This window comes from Pristis pectinata, chromosome 1 (genome assembly GCF_009764475.1).
Source record: "Pristis pectinata isolate sPriPec2 chromosome 1, sPriPec2.1.pri, whole genome shotgun sequence".
NCBI classification, from domain to species: Eukaryota; Metazoa; Chordata; class Chondrichthyes; order Rhinopristiformes; family Pristidae; genus Pristis; species Pristis pectinata.
The window spans coordinates 146269147-146288103 of NC_067405.1; the positions used below are offsets into that span (position 1 = coordinate 146269147).

Below are 18957 nucleotides of genomic sequence, written 5' to 3' on the forward strand. Positions count from 1 at the left end.
AATATTCACACTGCCAAACATAATTTCCTTAATTTCTAGTCCCAATATTCAGATTCCTGTCTGCTGCAGCCTTACGGGCCCTGAAATGTCGACTGCCCATTCCCCCCACCCCCCAGAGTTCCTCCAGCTCGCTGTGTTGCTCCAGATTCCAGCATCTGCAGTCTCTTGTGTCTCCAGTTACAACCTTGTCCAGATTAACTACAGCTGGTCAAACTCAGTCGACAGGTGACGAACTAGTGGATTTTTGTGACACAACAGCCTGGCTTAACGTATAATAGTTCAGTCCTGACTCATGAATTGAATCCCCAATACAGCTGAGAGGCAAGCTGCACAGTGAAGTGAGAATTGCCTGACAGTCACATAGGGTAGTGTGAGCGCCAGCTCTGTAGGCAATAGCCGGGGATGTCATGAACTCTGGTGTACAAGCCCAAGCTTGCATTTTTCATTCAGCACATGCAGCACTTACTGCAGTAACCTCTGGAGTGCCCACTATGTCTTGCCCTTCAGTGTCTTAACCTTTACCCAAGCCACGGTCACTGGCCCACAGTACGAGTGCGCCTCAACTTTTGAAGTTCTTTCTCAAGCTCTCCAAGATCTCTGTGCTCCTCCACTTTTGGATTTTAAACTGGTAAATTGGTTTATTATTGTCACATGTACCGAGGTACAGTGAAAAACTTTGGTTTGCATGCCGTCCATACAGATCATTTCATCACATCAGAACATCGAGGTAGTACAAAGGAAAACAATAACAGAATGCAGAATAAAGTGTTACAGTTACAGAGAAGGTGCAGTGTGGGCAGACAATAATGTGGAGACACAAACCACTTTAACAGTCCTGATAAAAGATCTTGGCCGAAACGTTGACTGTTCACTTCCCTCCACAGATGCTGCCTGGCCTGCTGAGTTCCTCCAGCATTTTGTGTGTGCTGCTCCATACAATAAGGTGCAAGGCCATTACAAGGTAGATTGTGAGGTCGAGAGTCCACCTTATCCTACAAGGGGACTGTTCAAGAGTCTTCTAACAGCAGGATAGAAACTGTCCTTGAGCCTGGTGGTACCTGCTTTCAGGCTTTTGCATCTTCTGCCCGATGGGAGAGGGGAGAAGAGAGAATGTTGGGGGTGGGAGGGGTCTTGTACATCACTGATATTCGACCACCAGCAGCCATGCATTCAGCTGCCAAGGGCTCCCTTAACCTCTCTGCTCCTCTTTCACTACCTTTAAGATGTTCCTACCTCTGACAGGCTTTTGGGTCACTTGTCCTAATACCTCCTCATGTGCTTTGGATGTCAAATTTCTTTGACTGTTCCTGTGAAGTCGCTTGGTTCTTCACAGTATAAAGCACCTTCAGCAACATAAAAGAATTTCTGGTTCAGCTTCAATGTAGTGAGTCTGGGGTGGGAGGGGTCAGCTACAATGGTGTTGCTGCCTCACAGCTCCAGTGATCCAAGTTCTCCCTGTGACTGTGTGGGTTTCAGGTTCCTCCACATCCCAAAGACGTGTGGGTTGGAAGGTTAATTGGCCGCTGTGAATTGCTTCAGGTGTGTAGGTGAGGGGTAGAATCTTGGGGGGGGGGGGGGGGGAGTTGATGGGAATGTGGGGAGAATAAATAGGGATTAATGTAGGATTTGTGTAAATGGGAGGTTGGTCAACAGAGACTCAGTGGGCTAAAGGGCCTGTTTCCAAGCTGTATTACCAATTTTGCAGAGACAAAGGTCACCTCTGCCAATCTTCTGTGTTCCAGCACGACTGCTCCCCTCAGAGCGCAACACAACTCAAATCATTTCTCCGTACTGCCCGTTCTACAGCTTGTTTAAGGGATGGAATTTGTGCAGTTAGTTGGCCCACAGACACAAACTTGTCTTTAAGACTGGAATGTCCCAGTGGTGACTTCATAACTGAACTTCATCTCCAACTTTGTGTCACACAGGAGCATGGCGCGAGGCTTCCATAGTTAGCGAAGACTCTTAGATTGTCCATCACAAGGAAAACAGGTAAGTGTTGCTGAAGTAGATCAGCCATGGTCTTTATGAACGGCAGAATAGGCAGAGGGGTCAAATGACCTACTTCTGCTCCTAACTGGAGTAGGCTGTGGCCACGCAAGTAGATAGGGTGGTAAAGGCGGCATATGGCAGGCTTGCCTTCATTGGTCGGGGCATTGAGTCTAAGAGTCAGGAAATCACATTGCAGTTATAAACTTTGGTTCGGCTGCACTTGGAGTATTGGTCGCCCCACTACAGGGATGGTGTGGAGATTTTTGGAGAGGGTGCAGAAGAGGTTTACCAACATGCTGCCTGGATTAGAGGGTATGAACTATAAGGTTGGACAAACTTGGGTTGTTTTCTCTGGAGCATCAGAAGGCGAGGGGAGACCTGACAGAAGTTAATAAAATTAATGAGAGGCATAGATAGGGTAAACAGAATCTTTTTTCAGAGCTGAAATGTCAAATGCTAGAGGACATACTTTTAAGGTGAGGGGGTAAAGTTGAAAAGAGATGTGCGGGGCAAGTTTTTTTAATATATACACACAAAGAATGGTGGGTGCCTGGAGTGTGCTGCCAGGGGTGGGAGTGGAAGTAGATATGTTTAAGAGGCTGTTAGACATATGAATATACAGGGAATGGAGGGATACGGATCATGTACAGACAGGAGAGACTTGGTTTAATTAGGCATCGTGTTTGGCACAGACATCACGGGCCGAAGGGCCTGTTCCTGGGCTGTACTGTTCTATGTTCTAATTCTTATAGCACAAGCTCCAGTTTCCGGAGGGACAGCAGCACTCAGAGTGCCCGAGGACCATCAGAGACCATACGGGGTTGAAAACTCACACCAAGGCTGCAATATCCCACTCCTGAACATGTCAGCACTCACTGAAGCAACACTTGACAGTGGATGATACAAAAATATTGCATGCTGTTGAATTAATTGCCAGTACCATTCCCAAAGTCAATTTGGCACTGGAACCTTTTCATGAAATCTAGACTCATTCACCTCCAGACATCCTTTTACATCGATCAATACACTCAAGTGTAACGGGATCGTCCCACTGTTGACAGCACACTCCTTCAAGAAAGGAGGCCATTGTTAGCACCTCTGGAAGCAGCCATCATTCAACTATATTTTGTTTTGAGTGCCTTGAAATCAAAGATCAGAAGCACTGAAACTGGACAAGCCTTTGTCAACTGTTAGGAGGAGTCAGACCACAGATCTGCATTTGAAGTTTGAGGTATCCCACGGACTTCAACATTGTGGGTGCCATCAGATACTGAGGCGAGAAAAGAAAAGGCAGGATTGCACTTCACAATCCTTTCACTATCTCAAGATATCCCACCTTGCGTTATAATTAAGAAAACCTTCTGTAGTCTCGTCACTGTAAGCAAACAAGGCAGGCAACATGCACAGACCAAGCTCCAACAAATAAATGCCATCACAAGAACACAGGAGAAAGAGTAGGCCACTCGGCCCCTCAGACCTGTCCCACTGTTCAATATGATCATGACTGATCTATGCTGGCCTCCTGTGCCATTTCTCCATACACCTCTGTTCCTCGATCTATCAACTATTTATCCACCTCCATTTTAAATACTTCTAATAATCCAGCTTCCACCACCCACCAGGCAGAGAACTCTAGATTCAACTCCCTTCGTGAGAAGAAATTTCTACATACCTCAGCTTTAAATATCTGGCCCTTTATTTTACAGTTATGCCCCCTTGTTTGACACTCTCCTACAACTGAAAACATCCCAACAGCTATCCTTTCAAGCTCCCTCAGGATCTTATATGTTTGAATAAAGTCATCCCTTGATTCATCTAAACTTCAAGGAATTCAGGCCCAAAGTATTTAGTCCCCCTTGGTAGGAGGACTAATCTCATTCCAGGAATTAGCCTGGTGAATTTCCTTTATACCACCTCCAACATTACTGTAGTTTTATGGTTTAAGGTGGCCAAAATTGTACTCCAGGTGAGGCCTCACTAACATCCTGTAAAATTGCAGCAAAACCTCATTTTTATATTCCAACCCCTTTGCAATGAAAACTAAAATGCTGTTTGCCTTCTTAACTATTTGTTGGATCTGCCCGCTACCTTTCTTCCAATTCATGCATTAGAATACCTAGATCTCTCTGAACTTCACACACTTGCAGTCTCTCTCCACTTAGATAACAAGCTGGCTTTTAATTCCTCTTACCCAAGTGCATGACCTCACACTTCCCCACATTAAACTCCATTTGCCAGTCTTTTGTCCACTCACTCAATCTATCTATATCCTGTTGCAGAATCACAGTGTCTTTATAACAACATGCCCTTCCCACCGGTTTTTGTATCACCAGTAAATTTAGAAACCTTACACACTGTTCCTTCCTCCGGGTCATTAATGTAAATAGTGAACAATTGTGGGCCAAGAACTGAGGTACTTCATTAGTTACCTACTTCCAGTCTGAAAATGACCCATTTATTCCAACTGTTTCCTCTGAGACAGCTGGTTTTGCTTCACTCTTCCTCCAATGCCACGGGCTTTTAATTCACGCACCAACCTCCTATGTGGCGTCTTGTTAACTGCCTTTTGGAAATCTAGATACACTACATCTACAGGTTCCCCTCTATCAACTCTCCCTGTTAGATTCTCAAAGGATTAGAGCAAATTTATCAAACATGATTTACCTCTCATAAATCCCTGCTGACTGTTTAATTATATTCAGCTTTCCTAAATGATAAGCTATTTCCTCTTTGATTATTGACCATAGCACCTTGCCAACAACAGCTGTTAAAATGGCCTGCAGTTCTGTCTTCAGCCTCTCCTTTATCAAACAAGGGAGATACATTGGTTGTTTTCCAATCTTCTGGCACCCTCCAGGAATTTAGTGAGTTGGGAAAAATTTTAACCAATTGGTCCACTATCTCTACAGCTACTTCCTTAAAACCCCAGCGTGCAGTCCATTGGGTCATGGTGACTTGTCCACCTTTAGCCCAGAGTTTCTCCAATACTTTATATCCCTTATAATTGGGACTTTTTGTAGGTCCTGCCATGCTATTTGTAATTAACCTGCCTGGTATCATAGGGATACTAGCAATGTCTTACACAGTAAAGAATGATGCAAAGATTTATTCAATATATTTGCTGTTTCTTGGTTTGTTGTTATTAATTCACTAGTATTCTCTAGAATTTACCTGTTGTCATCTTCCTATTTCTATATCCATAGAAAATTTTATTGTTTGTTTTTATAAGAAAGTTCTCTCAATATTCATTTTGCTTATGAGCTCGTTAGTCATCCTCCGCTGGATCCTAAAAACTTCCCAGTCCTCAGGTGTACAGCTAGCCCTTATCACTTTGCAAACACTAGTTTTCAAATTGACATTATCCTTTACCTCATTTGATAACCACAGATTGTGCCTCTTTCTCATGGAATCCCTCTTTTTGATTGGGGTAAACTCTTGGTGAGCAGTAAAGGCCAGCTGTTTGAATATCTCCATGAACTTTCTCTTAGCTTGTTTTCCCAAGCCACGTCACAATCACATTACTTGTGTGACGTTGGCTGAGTGATGAATGTTGAGCAGGATGCTGAGGAGAGGTGCCTATCTGCTCTTCAACTAACATGGAGTGTGGTTGGAACCACGGCTTTTAATGCGTCAGATAACACCTGAGACAGCTTGGCTGAGTCATGCTCAGCTCTTTAGAGTGGGACTCATATCCACGACCTTCTGACGGGCAAGGGTGACACCTGAATTGACAGAGTTAAATCTACCTCGGCAGAGAGCAGATCTGCAGTGATCCTTCAGAAGCGAGCAGTTCTTCCCTTCGTAGTCCTCAGGACAGGCACAGTAGTAATCGTCACCGAGGACATAGCACTTGGCACCGTTCTGACATGGGCTGGGATCACAGAAGTTGATCTTCTTCTGAAAGAGGAAGCAAATGTCATTGAGCAGAATAAAGGCACTGCAGTAGAACACACCAATGTACTACCTCTCTCGCACCCTACAAAGCAAGTTCAATTTGTTACCTTCATCGGGAACACAATGAATGCTCCTCTCAATTCCAAACCCTTCCTATACAGGCAGACTTCAGCACCATTCTATACTTTAGCATACATTTTCAAGATTAGGCTGACGCTTCCATTGATCCCACCTACAATATACAGGGTTTGAAAGTCCTGGATTTTCAGCTGTTTCCTCATTTAACCCAACCATTCTTCAGCAAAGTTCAAAGAGTTTTAAGCTGCCTCCTTAGTTTCTCAAAGAGAGTGACCCTGTAATGTGGTTTGCAGCTCAAGATTGACTGGGATACTGAAGTCGCACAAAAGCTGACAAATCATAATTGTTTGTGAGAAAACAAGTTTGTTTTCTGATCTGAAAATATTAGAGCCAGCACTACCGTTTAGTAGTACAGTACTAGAGACCATTATGGCCTTCAATACAGTGCCAGTAGATAACCCAAAGCTTGGAAGTGTAAGATAAGATTTCTTTATTAGTCACATGTACATCGTAACACACAGTGAAATGCATCTTTTTGCGTAGAGTGTTCTGGGAGGGCAGCCCGCAAGTGTCACCATGTTTCCGGTGCCAACATAGCATGCCCACAACTTCCTAACCCGTACGTCTTTGGAATGTGGGAGGAAACCGGAGCATCTGGAGGAAACCCACGCAGACACGGGGAGAACATACAAACTCCTTACAGACAGTGGCCGGAATTGAAACTGGGTTGCTGACGCTGTAAAGCATTATGCTAACTGCTACACTACTGTGCCTGCCCTGTTAAGTGTAGTTAACAGCAAGAAGACATTAGTAGGCTGGCTGAGGGGAGAAGAGGAAGGAATTTAGTGCAGAGAGATGTGGAGCAATTCACTCTGGCTGAAAAAGCAAAGAGACAATACAGACTAACTGTCACTGCTCAAAAGAGTGGGTGGTGACAGAGTGTGTGTGTACATAAATCCTGGAAAGTAGCAAAGTATGTTAAGATAGCGGCTATCAAAGTGTATGGGATCTCAGCATTCATAAATAGAGAGACAAAGTACAAAAGCAGAGAGTTGTGTTGAAGCTGAATGAAACACTGTCCAGGCCACAACTGAGCTATTACTTCATCATACTTTAGGAAGAAGATGAATGTTTGAGAGGGGACTCAGGGAAGATTTACCAGAACGGTTCCAGGGAGGAGGGTTTCAGCTGCATGGTTAGACCGGAGAAGCTGTGGTTGTTCTCCTTGAAGCAAAGAACGTGGAGAGGAGATATGATAGAGGTGGACACGGTCATGACTGGCATAGAAGGGTATTGGTATTGGTTTATTATTGTCACTTGTACCAAGGTACAGTGAAAAACTTGTCTTACAAACCAATAGTACAGGTCAATTCATTACACAGTGCAGTTACATTGGGTTAGTACAGAGTGCATTGATGTAGTACAGGTAAAAACAATAACAGTACAGAGTAAAGTGTCACAGTTACAGAGAAAGTGCAGCGCAATAAGATGCAAGGTCACAACAAGGTAGATCGTGAGGTAAGAGTCCATCTCATTGTATAAGGGAACCATTCAATAGTCTTATCACAGTGGGGTAGAAGCTGTCCTTAAGTCTGGTGGGACGTGCCCTCAGGCTCCTGTATCTTCTACCTGATGGAAGAGGAGAGAAGAGAGAATGTCCCGGGTGGGTGGGGTCTTTGATTATGCTGGCTGCTTCACCAAGACAGTGAGAGGTAAAGACAGAGTCCAAGGAGGGGAGGCTGGTGTCCGTGATGCACTGGGCTGTGTCCACACCTCTCTGCAATTTCTTGCAGTCCTGGGCAGAGCAGTTACCGTACTCAGTAGTTATTACCCAAAATTCACTGCCTGTGCGGCTGGTGGAAGCAGAATCAGTGCCTCAGATAGAATATAGAGAGAAGAATTTGCAATGCGTGTGGGGAAAGAGCAGGGAAATGGGACTGATGGGATCACTGGACTAGGAGCCGGCACACACTCAGTGAATGATGGAAGCAACAGCTTTCCAAGCTGAAGGGAAAGTTGATCTATTTTAAATTTAATTTTATTTCTTTGCTCTTCCATGTACCCCCCCCCCCCACAAGAGTTCTGCAATTATTTTCCCATCAAGTATTTATCAACTTTCCCTTAGTTTGGAAAGCTATAGCTTCCATCAGCCTTCCTGCCGGCTTTCCCTGAACCATCCTCTGCATCATCTTAAAACTGCAGGGACCGAGCAGGTGACACTCGATCATTGACAGCAGCACTGTTCCAAGCCCCTTCCGGCATCTAACTGTGATCCCTTCAAAGACATTTCATGAAGCAAAAAACTATTACATTTGCTGAAACTCAAACAAAAACAGCCTCCAAGAGGAAAAGGGGATTACTTACAATACACGAAAGGGAAGTCATTGGTTAAAGTTCAAAATCAAAAGAGACATGGTATTGAAACAACTGCAGATAAATAAGAGCTGGCTCTCAAATCTCACTATCGTACAGCTGCATTTGTTTCCTTTGGTGGCAGCTTCCCTTCCCCTATTGAATGGCAGTTTGCAGGCTGGCACTTCAAGGGCCAAGGAAATGTGATCCAGATTTCCTGCAGTCACTAGACAGGACACGCTGCCAATTCTTACCACCACCCCAATACTCCCGAATATCTGAAAATGTTGCAAGCATACCCAACAGCTGCTTTGGGTTTCATTGAATATCAGGTTGAAAGCTCTCCTCTGTAATAATCAATAGTCTGATAACCTCCCTATGATGATCACACAGAGGTCCACATAGCCCATAGACTGGGAATAGAGTATTTACAAATAACTGCAATAGCATTAATATTAGGAAGGCGATCAAATGGAGTAATGCATAAAACAGGCAGCGACAGCTGTGAGTAGACATATATTCACACATCTGACCAGCACCTTTTGAATAAATAAGTCACAGAGTACACACTTTGCTCACTGTCCAATCCCTGTGCTACACACAGAGGCTTCACCTCACCTCAGCAACTGGGCACAGCTACAGGCGGGCATCACGTGTTTCAGTTGCAGTATCTGGGTTTCTTGCCAGTGGACAAATCATTCAACACTTTTTACATTGACAATTTCCTCCATTCTATTGAACATGTCACTCTAGCCAAAGATACAGACTTCACTCTGCTATTCAACCTTGAGATGCATCACACTTAAGCGGCATAGCCAGTGCCCCTATAAGGGGTTGGGGTGAGCAGGTAACTGTGGGGTAGAACCGAGGGAGGGAACCCTGACCAAATTAACCTGAGGCAAACTGATTGCACAATCTGCAGTCCTGTCTCCACTAATCACCTCCCAGCCTCTGTCACACCTCCTTCCCCCACCTGACTCCATCTGCCTATCAACCCTTCCTCATCTGGATCCACCTATCACTTGCCAGGTCCTGCTTCAGCCCTCCCCTTTAGCTCTTGATACTGGCCACCTGCCTTTTACACTCCCAGCCCTGATGCAGGTCTTGATCTGAAACGTTGACCATCCCTTTGCCTTCACAGATGCTGCCTGACCCGCTGAATTCCTCCAGCACCTTGTTTTTGTTTTAATCAAGGCAAACTGCAATGTCCCTTCTATTTACTTCCCATTGAGATTAGCTAACTCAATCAAGAGCTGGATGCAACAGAGCAGGCAATATCTCAGCTGACAGGCTCCTAAATATTTCCAATCTACACGGACCCCCTTCCTTTGGTCAAAGTCGAGTTTGTCATCTGCACAAGTACATGTGTGCATGGGTGCAATGAAAAACTTACTTGCAGCAGCATCACAGCTCCTACCCTCTCCATCTATCCATCACGAACTGCTTACGCAACATAAACCTTGATTTTTCCACCCCCCCCCCCCCCCCCCCACTCTTACCACCTTGCAACACTCCGCTCACTGCGAACCAACCCTGATTCTGCTTTCAAACCTGCTGACAAGGGTGGTGCTGTGGCAAGCTGACCTCTTTCTGGCAGAGTTCAAACGTCAGCTCTGAGGTACCTCCCCAAATGTCAGCTCTCAGACACGTCCTCATCCCTCCTGCTGGGCAGGAAACACACGAGGCATCGCTTTTAATACCCAGTCAACCATTATAGTCAAAGTGGTACAACACAGAAACAGGCCCTTTCACCCACCACGACCATCCCCACCTTTCTGTCCATCTACACTACTCCTGTCCATATCCTTCTATTCCTTACCTATTTAAGTGACTGTCTAAATGACTCTTAAACTTAGCAGTTATATTTGATTCCACCACCGCCTCTGGCAGCACGTTCCAAATATCAGCCATTCATGAAGTCTTGGTGTTTACCACAATTATTCTCTGTCAAATTCAACACTGAACACTGCAACAAACTAGTATTTCACCCAAACCGGTCCATTACCCCACATCTCCCTTCCACTTCTGTCCTTCTTCATTCTGGCTCCGTTTTTCTCTTTTTATATATATTGGGTATGTCCCACAACCTTAACATTAGCAACACATTGCACAGGCAAAGCAGCTTAATCCGATTTTAACTGCTACATTAAGCCAACTGGTCTAACCCGTCAGAAATACTACCCATCCCTACCCAGCTACCTAAAACTAACATGCTTCCTTCTCTTCCCCAGTTCTGAAACAGCTTCTTCCCCTCTGCCATCAGATTTCTGTACGATCCATGAACCCTACCTTATTATTCCTTTTTTTATTACACTTTGTATGTAATTTATAGATTTTTGTGTCTTTGCACTATACTGCTGCTGCAAAATAACAGATTTCATGTCACATGTCAGTGATAATAAATCTGATTCTGATGAAGGGTCTCAGACCTGAAACATTAACTCTTTCTCTCTCCACAGATGCTGCCTGACTGCCTGCTTTTGTTTCAGATTTCTAACAGGAGAAATGTTTTGATTTTCAGTTTCCTCTGCACGTTGGTTGGGATACGTTTGACCCCACAGCATCAGAAACCTTTGTAATACACAAACACTGTCGCTGCGCCAGCTTAAAACAGAGAAGTATAATGATGCAGGCCACAGTTGCATCAAATGTACGCCACTTCCCCTGACCACCCCATCCCCACCGTCACCAAGATCTCTCACCTCACAGAAGGTCCCCGTATAGCCGCGCACACAGTGGCAATGGAAACGACCGAGCAGGTCCTGACACTGTCCTTTGTTTAAGCAAGGCTGACTGGCACATTCGTTTATTTCAATCTCGCAGTTTCTGCCAACAATCCCACGTTGGCAGATACACTGGTAACCACGCACACTGTCGGGCTGAAATATTAAAAGGGAGAGGTTACACCAACAGCAGTAAGAGTCCTTTGACCTGCCATGTCTTCTGCTGTCAACCTTCTTGCAACCTGAACCTCCCCGATCTCCTCCTTCCTCAGAGATGCTCTTACGCCTTGGATCCAGATTTTAAGATTATTTTATTGTCATACACACCAGGGTGCAATGAAGTTCCTTGCTCGCATGAAGCTCACAAAGTAAACAGTACACACGGTAATAATCAATACAACAATAAATACAGCGACGAGCACAAGACAACAGAGCGGTGCAAAGACTGTAGTGCAAACTGAGGTAGTGCAACAAGTCAGCTCTGCTAATGTTGCAAGCACTTTGGGACACTTTGCTACTTTAAAATATGTATACAATTACAATTTTTTTTACATAGAGGGAAGAGAAAGATGGTGAGGCAAAGAGGTTTAGGAGAAGCTAAAGAGGTGTTTTAGTATTGGCAGAAAGGCAGAACTCCTGACACACAATGTCATAGAAACATAGAAAACCAACAGCACAATTCAGGCCCTTCGGCCCACAAAGCTGTGCCGAACATGCCCCTATCTTAGAAATTCCTAGGCTTACCCATAGCCCTCTATTTTACTCAGCTCCATGTACCTATCCAACAGTCTCTTAAAAGACCCTATTGTATCCACCCCCACCACCGTTGCCGGCAGCCCATTCCATGCACTCACCACTCTCTGAGTAAAAAAACTTACCTCTGACATCTCCTCTGTACCTACTCCCCAGCACCTTAGACCTGTGTCCTCTTGTGACAACCATTTCAGCCCTGGGGAAAAGCCTCTGACTATCCACCCGATCAATGCCTCTCATCATCTTATACACCTCTATCAGGTCCCCCCTCATCCTCCGTCGCTCCAAGGAGAAAAGGCCGAGTTCCGTCAGTCTGCTTTCATAAGGCCTGCTCTGCATCCCAGGCAGCATCCTTGTAAATCTCCTCTGCACCCTCTCTATGGCTTCCACATCCTTCCTGTAGTGAGGTGACCAGAAGGGTCACCTTCTGTGAGGGGAAGCTTTTACACCCGGTCTAATAACATTCTCCACTGTGTGAAAGTGGTCCTGGGTGATGTACGAGGGGCAAAGCAATTCAGGAGTCAGAGCCATCGAGCCCAGAAACAGGCCCTTCGGCCCACAATGTCTATACTGGCCATTTTACTTACCTATACTAATCCCATTTACCCACATTAAGTCCACAGCCTTCTAAACCGTGGCAATTCAGGAAGGGGGGGGGGGGTGGTGCACATGCTCCAGTTTACATCAATGGTGCTGAGGTCAAGAGGGTTGAGAGCTTCAAGTTCCTAGGACTGAACATCACCAACGGCCTGTTCTGGTCCAACCACGTAGACGCCACGGCTAAGAAAGCTCACCAGCGCCTCTACTTCCTCGGGCGGCTAAAGAAATTTGGCATGTCTCCTTTGACACTCACCAACTTTTATCGATGCACCATAGAAAGCATCCTATCTGGATGCATCACGGCTTGGTACGGCAACTGCTCTGTAGGAGACTACAAGAAACTGCAGAATTGTGGACACAGCTCAGCACATCACAGAAACCAGCCTCCCCTCCATGGACTCCACACTTCCTGCTGCCTTGGTAAAGCAGCCAGCATAATCTAAGACCCCACCCACTCCAGACATTCTCTCTTCTCCCCCTTCTCTCCTTCAGACCCCCTTCATCTCTTCAGACAGAAGATTCAAAAGGCTGAAAGCACGTACCCCCAGGCTCAAGGACAGCTTCTATCCTACTGTTAAGACTATTGAACAGTCCCCTAGTACAATAAGACGGACTCTTGACCTCACAATCTACCTCATTATGACCTTGCACCTCACTGTCTGCCTGCACTGCACTTTCTCTGTAGCTGTGACACTTTATTCTGCATTATTATTGTTTTACCTTGTATGACCTCAATACACTCTATAATGAATTGATCTGTATGAATGGTATGCAAGACAAGTTTTTCACTGTACCTCGGTACGAGCGGCAATAATAAACCAATTCAAGTGTTTGTCTAAATGCTTCTTAAATGTTTAGAGTCTCTGCCTCCACCACACCCTCAGGAAGTACGTTCCACATTCCAATGACCGTGTGAATACAGTTATCCTTCAGATACCCCCTAAACCTATCCCCTCTTGTTTTAGACACTCCCACCAAGGGTAAAAGATTCCTATTATCAACTTTATTCCCCTAATATTTCTGTACACCTCCATCAGGTCACCTCTCAGCCTCTTCTGCTCCAGGGAAAACATTGTGGGCCAAAGGGCCTGTTCTGTGCTGTACTATGTTCGAAACCTAGCATATCCAATCCCTCCTTATAACTGAAATACTCCAATCCAGGCAATATCCTGGTGTAGCTCCTTTGCCACTCTCTCCAACATAAGATCCAGGCAGACACAGAGGTAGAGAGAGAGGCACAGCAATCAAAGACAGCCCAAGCAAGCCTGAGACTGGTCTGTCCTTCTGTAGAAGGATGCACCACACACAGCAAGGAAAGTGTCTGTAAACGCACATCCGTCATCCCTTCTCCTTGGGGAAACTGCAGGATTTTCTCGGACATTATGATAGGAGATCCCTGGGAGTTGGTCAGACTTTGCAGGTAGTTGGAGTGCTGAGCCGAGCGTAAATCTTACAGCGGCCAATTTCACCTAGGGATGAGACCAGACCTGATTGCTGTACTCCCAAATAAGATGGGGCATATCTTGGAAGTCTGCTGCATGGATGGGAACAGGTCCCCTGCTGCAGGTTGGGGTTTAGCAGATTCCAGCGTAAAACTAAAATTCATGAAACAGATGACAATGAGAGGGAGGTCTAACTTAAACAACAGCTAACAACAAATACAAGGATACACTCATTACGGAGATAAATTAAGGTGAGAAGAAGCATAAGACACTGGAATACACAGTTCCTGTTTGGGTCATGATCTGGGGCAGCAATTCAAACGCGCAGGAATGCAAGCTGCTGCGAAGAGTACTGGGCTCAGTCCAATACATCATGGGCATATCCCTCCCCACCATCGGTAGTATCTACAGGAGGTGCTGCCCCAGGAAGGCAACATCCATCATCAAAGATCCCCACCATCCAGTCCATGCCATCTTCTCGCAGCTACCATTGGGCATGAATCTCATGCAAAAAAGAAACTACGGGAGGAACTCAACAGGTTAGGCAGCATCTGTGGACTCAGTCCTGATGAAGGTTCTCGACCCGAAACGTCGACAGTCCATTTCCCACAGCAGATGCTGTCCGACCCGCCGTGTTCCTCCAGCGGTTTTTTTCTTCAGATTCCAGCATCTGCAGTCTCGTGTCTCCACATATCTCATGCATGTATGTGCCGCTCCTGAAGTCCCACACCACCAGGTTCAGGAACAGCTACTTCCCTTCAACCATTCTGTTCTTGAACCAACCTGCACAACCCTAATCACTACCTCAGTATAGCAACACCATACACTACAATGGACTTTTCTTATTTGTTCTAATGGTGTTCTTTCTTGTATAATTTTTGTTAATTTATGTTTTTCTTGTGAATGCCGATTATCTGATGCTCTGTGCCTGTGATGCTGCTGCAAGCAAGCTTTTCATTGCACCCGTGCACACATGGACATGCGTATGACAATAAACTCGACTTTGATTTCCTGCACTGTGTATTCCATGTAATTCTGTTTCAAGCAATTCAATTCCATACCTTGCATGTGGCTCCATTCTGGCACTGTCCATGGCAGTTATCAACATCTAAAAAAGTCAAGGAGTTCATAATTAGTGTACAATTCAAAGCACGTCACACGTCGGCCTGTAATCTGAGGTAGTGGTATGAACTGCCTTTTAATTATCTCCCTCCCTCCACACATGGAACAACACTGACCAAAACATGAATCTCATGCAAAAAAGAAACTACTGGAGGAACTCAGCGGGTCAGGCAGCATCTGTGGACTCAGTCCTGATGAAGGTTCTTGACCTGAAACATCGACAGTCCATTTCCCTCCACAGATGCTGCCCGACCCGCCGAGTTCCTCCAGCAGAATTTTTTTTCTTCAGATTCCGGCATCTGCAGTCTCGTGTCTCCACGAATCTCATGCATGTATGTGCCAGGGACTACTCCCAACTCCTTTGCAGCAAAGCAGGATTTTAACTGGAAGAGCAGAAGCATCTTGGCTTCCCCTGCTGCTGTAACACTCAACGTTCCCAGTTCAGGAAGAGTCATGGGCTGCCTCTTCTTCACTTTCCCTTCATCCCTCTCTTCTCAGCATCAAGCCACCTCTGGAAACACTGCAGGAGTTCAAACACTGAGCTGGCAACTTCCATGCCCGAGGCGAGGTGACTGAGACCTGCAGTGGGCATCCAGCTGGAGTCCAATGGAGTCTTGTCACCACCCTCCCTCGTCCCACGTGCAGCCTCAGAGTTTCTGCAACGATTGGACTGACTGCCCTTCCTCCCATTCCCAAACCTCTGAGAACCCCCAAACTCCAGTCTGTAGAGGGAAATGGACAGTCCGACTGCCTGGGAGAAGGGGCAGGGAACGCATTCAGGCACCACATCCAGGTCCTCCTGAGTTCAAACCACTAAGTCCAGATCCTGGAGTGGAGTTTGCGGGGGGGGGGTAGGGGGGGAGGGTGGAGTGAAGAACCATCAGGGCAGAGAACTACAGCAACCCAAGGCAGTGTCTCACCACCTGGGAGTCCTCATGCAGGATACCCTAAAGGTTAACCACCAGGTTGGATCGGGGGGGTAAGAAAAGTGAATGCTATGTTGGCATTCATTTCGAAAGGTATAACATATAAAGTAAGGAAGTGTTGATGAGGCTCTACGGGGCACTGGTGAGGCCTCATTTGGAATACTGTGTGCAGTTTTGGGCCCCATATCTTAGGAAGGATGTGCTGATGTTGGAGAGGGTTCAGAGGAGATTTACGAGGATGATTCCCAGAACGAAAGGGCTTATGTACGACAAGTGATTGTTGGCTCTTGGACTGTACTCACTGGAGTACAGAAGAATGAGAGGGGAGCTCATAGAAACATTTCGAATGTTAAAAGGATTGGACAGAGTAGATGTGGCTCAGCTGTTTCCCTTGGCGGGTGAGTCCAGGACAAGAAGGCACAACCTTAGAATTAGAGGGTACCCATTTAGAACAGAAATCAGGAGAAATTTCTTTAGCCAGAGGGTCGTGGATTTATGGAACTCGTTGCCACATACAGCTGTGGAGGCCCAATCATAGGGGGTGTTTAAGGAGGAGATTGATAGGTATCTAATTAGTCAGGGTATCAAGGGATATGGGGAAAAGGCCGGGAATTAGGGCTAGATGGGAGAATAGTTTAGCTCATGGTGAGGTAGCGGAGCAGACTCGATGGGCCGAATGGCCTACTTCTGCTCCCTTGTCTTGTGATCTTGTGAAAGGAGCAATAATTGCCCCAGTGACAGCAACAAGTGATCCAGTGATCCATCCAGGGCCGGAGATGTGGAGACATGGGGGTTGAAGCAATGCTGACTCTGCTTCTTCACTGAAAATTGCCAGCTACTTTTAATGCAACAGAGAGCTGCGCGCACGCACACGCACACACACACACACACACGCCAAAATATAAAACAGAATACTGACGGAGGTCACAGTTCTGTCCAGACCATCCCGGAAGGCAGTCACAGTAATATCCACCAATCAAATTTCTGCAAGAGTAAGAATTAACGCAAGGCTCCACCTCACATTCATTAGCATCTGTGGAAGGAGAATGAAAGAATGCAACAAGAAGAGGAGAAAAAGAGATAGTCAGCAACCACACCGTAAACAGCAGGCAAGCAGATTAGTTGGAGAAAGACCCAACATAAATCCACTGAAAAAAAAAGCCCAAATTTGTCTAGTTACGGCATACATTAAAAAATTTAATGCTTGAGCAATCAAATGTTGGAAACACTCAGGTCAGGCAGCATCCATGGGGAGAGAATCAGAGTTAACGTTTCAGCTCCTGGACTCTTCATCTGAAACCCTTCACTCTGTCCAGCAGTCTCACACCTGACACGGTAATTGTCTCTCTCCCCACAGGTGCTGCCCGACCTACTGAGTGTTTCCAGCGTTTTCTGTAGCAACATACAAACTGCTGGAGGAACTCAGCGGGTCGGGCAGCATCTGTGGAGGGAAATGGACAGTCGACGTTTCGGGTCGAGACCCTTCATCTGGACTGGAAAGAAAGAGGGTTTTAGCCGGTACAAAAAGGTGAGGGGAATGGGGTGGAACAAGAGCTGGTGGGTGACAGGTGGGTGAATCCAGGTGAGGGGGCAACAGGTAGGTGAGGGAGGGGGAGAGTGGGAATGATGCAAGAAGCTGGGAGGTAGTAGATGGAGCCTTTCGCTCCCCCCCCCCCACCTCTTTATACTGGCTATTTCCCCTCTTTCTTTCCAGTCCTAATGAGATCTTGACCCGAAACGTCGACTGCCCATTTTCCCTCCATAGATGCTGCCTGACCCACCGAGTTACTACAACGTTTTGTGTGTTGCTCCAGAGTTCCAGCATCTGCAGAATCTCATGTCTCCAGCATTTTCTGTTTTTAATTTCAGGTTTCCAGCATGTGCAGTTTTGATTCAATTTTACATCAACTATTCTCCCTTATCTGGAGTACCACTATACTGCTCAACCCACAGCAGTGGGGTCAGACTACAAGAGGATACACCTCCAAACCCTACCATCGTGGGGCCCAAAGCACAAGGAATTGGAGACTAGTAACACACATGGAAGTGGTGTACCTGCTCGCGTGTGTGTTTGCAGGAGTTCACCTGTCTATGACCAAACCCTGTGACCTCAGGGACAGAACAAGGCCATTCAGCCCCTCAAGACCATTCTACCACCCAATCAGATTATGGCTGATCTGTACATTGAGACTTGGTCCAATATCCCTCAACACCACTGCCCAACAAAAGACCATCAACCGCAGTGTTGAAATCTTGCTCCACTGTTGGACGCAGAGTTCTCTTTGAGAATCATACAGCTGTACAGCACGGAAAAAGGCCCTTCGGCCCAAATGCGTCCATGTCAACCAAGATGTACATTCAAGCTAACCCCATTTCCTAGCACTTGGCCCATATCCCTCTAAACTCTTGTCATCTGTATACCTGCCCACATACTTTTTTTAAAGTATCTAACGTACCTGCCTCAACCCCTTCCTCTGGCAGCTGGTTCCGTATATCTACAACCCATTGTGTAAAAAAAGTTGCCCCTCAGGTTCTTATTATACCCTTCTTCTCTAACCTTAAATCCTCTTGTTTTCAATTCCCCAACCCTGAAAAAAAAAGACCACTCGTCCTATCTATGCCCCTCATGATTTTATACACCTCTATGAGATCACCCTTCAGTCTGCGACTCTCCAAGGAGTAGAGGCCCAGCCTGTCCAACCTCTACCTCAAGTCCTGGTAACACCCTTGGAAGTCCTTTTTGTACTCTTTCCAGAGGAGAAGCTCTGAGGTTTCCAACATGAAAAGGTGATTCTTAATATCCCTGCTAAACAACCTACAAGAGCAGCCACACTGGCACTTTCTCAGATCACTGTGTGTTCTTGGTCCCTTACCCCTAACAAGTGCTAGGGCCCAGGGGGTAAATGCAAAATAAGCAAAATTCTGAAAACCTTCAGAATAAAGTCTGCAGAAGAGCTGCTGAGGCTGACACAGAGTACAGTGCAGGTTCGGAATGCAATGTGCAGACTGCAGGACTATGCTATCTGCCAGGTCTCCACCCTGAGTAAACACTTGAAATTTATTAAGGGTCAGGTG

General features: G+C 46.0%; 1 protein-coding gene across 1 annotated transcript in view; it reads right to left on the reverse strand.

The window, feature by feature from the left end:
• LOC127579547 (protein jagged-2-like) overlaps positions 1 to 18957 on the reverse strand; it is a 216593-nt gene that overhangs the window by 38823 nt on the left and 158813 nt on the right. The window contains 3 exon segments of the mRNA XM_052032445.1: positions 5739 to 5889; positions 11019 to 11195; positions 14896 to 14942. Coding sequence (XP_051888405.1) covers positions 5739 to 5889; positions 11019 to 11195; positions 14896 to 14942 — 375 coding nt within the window.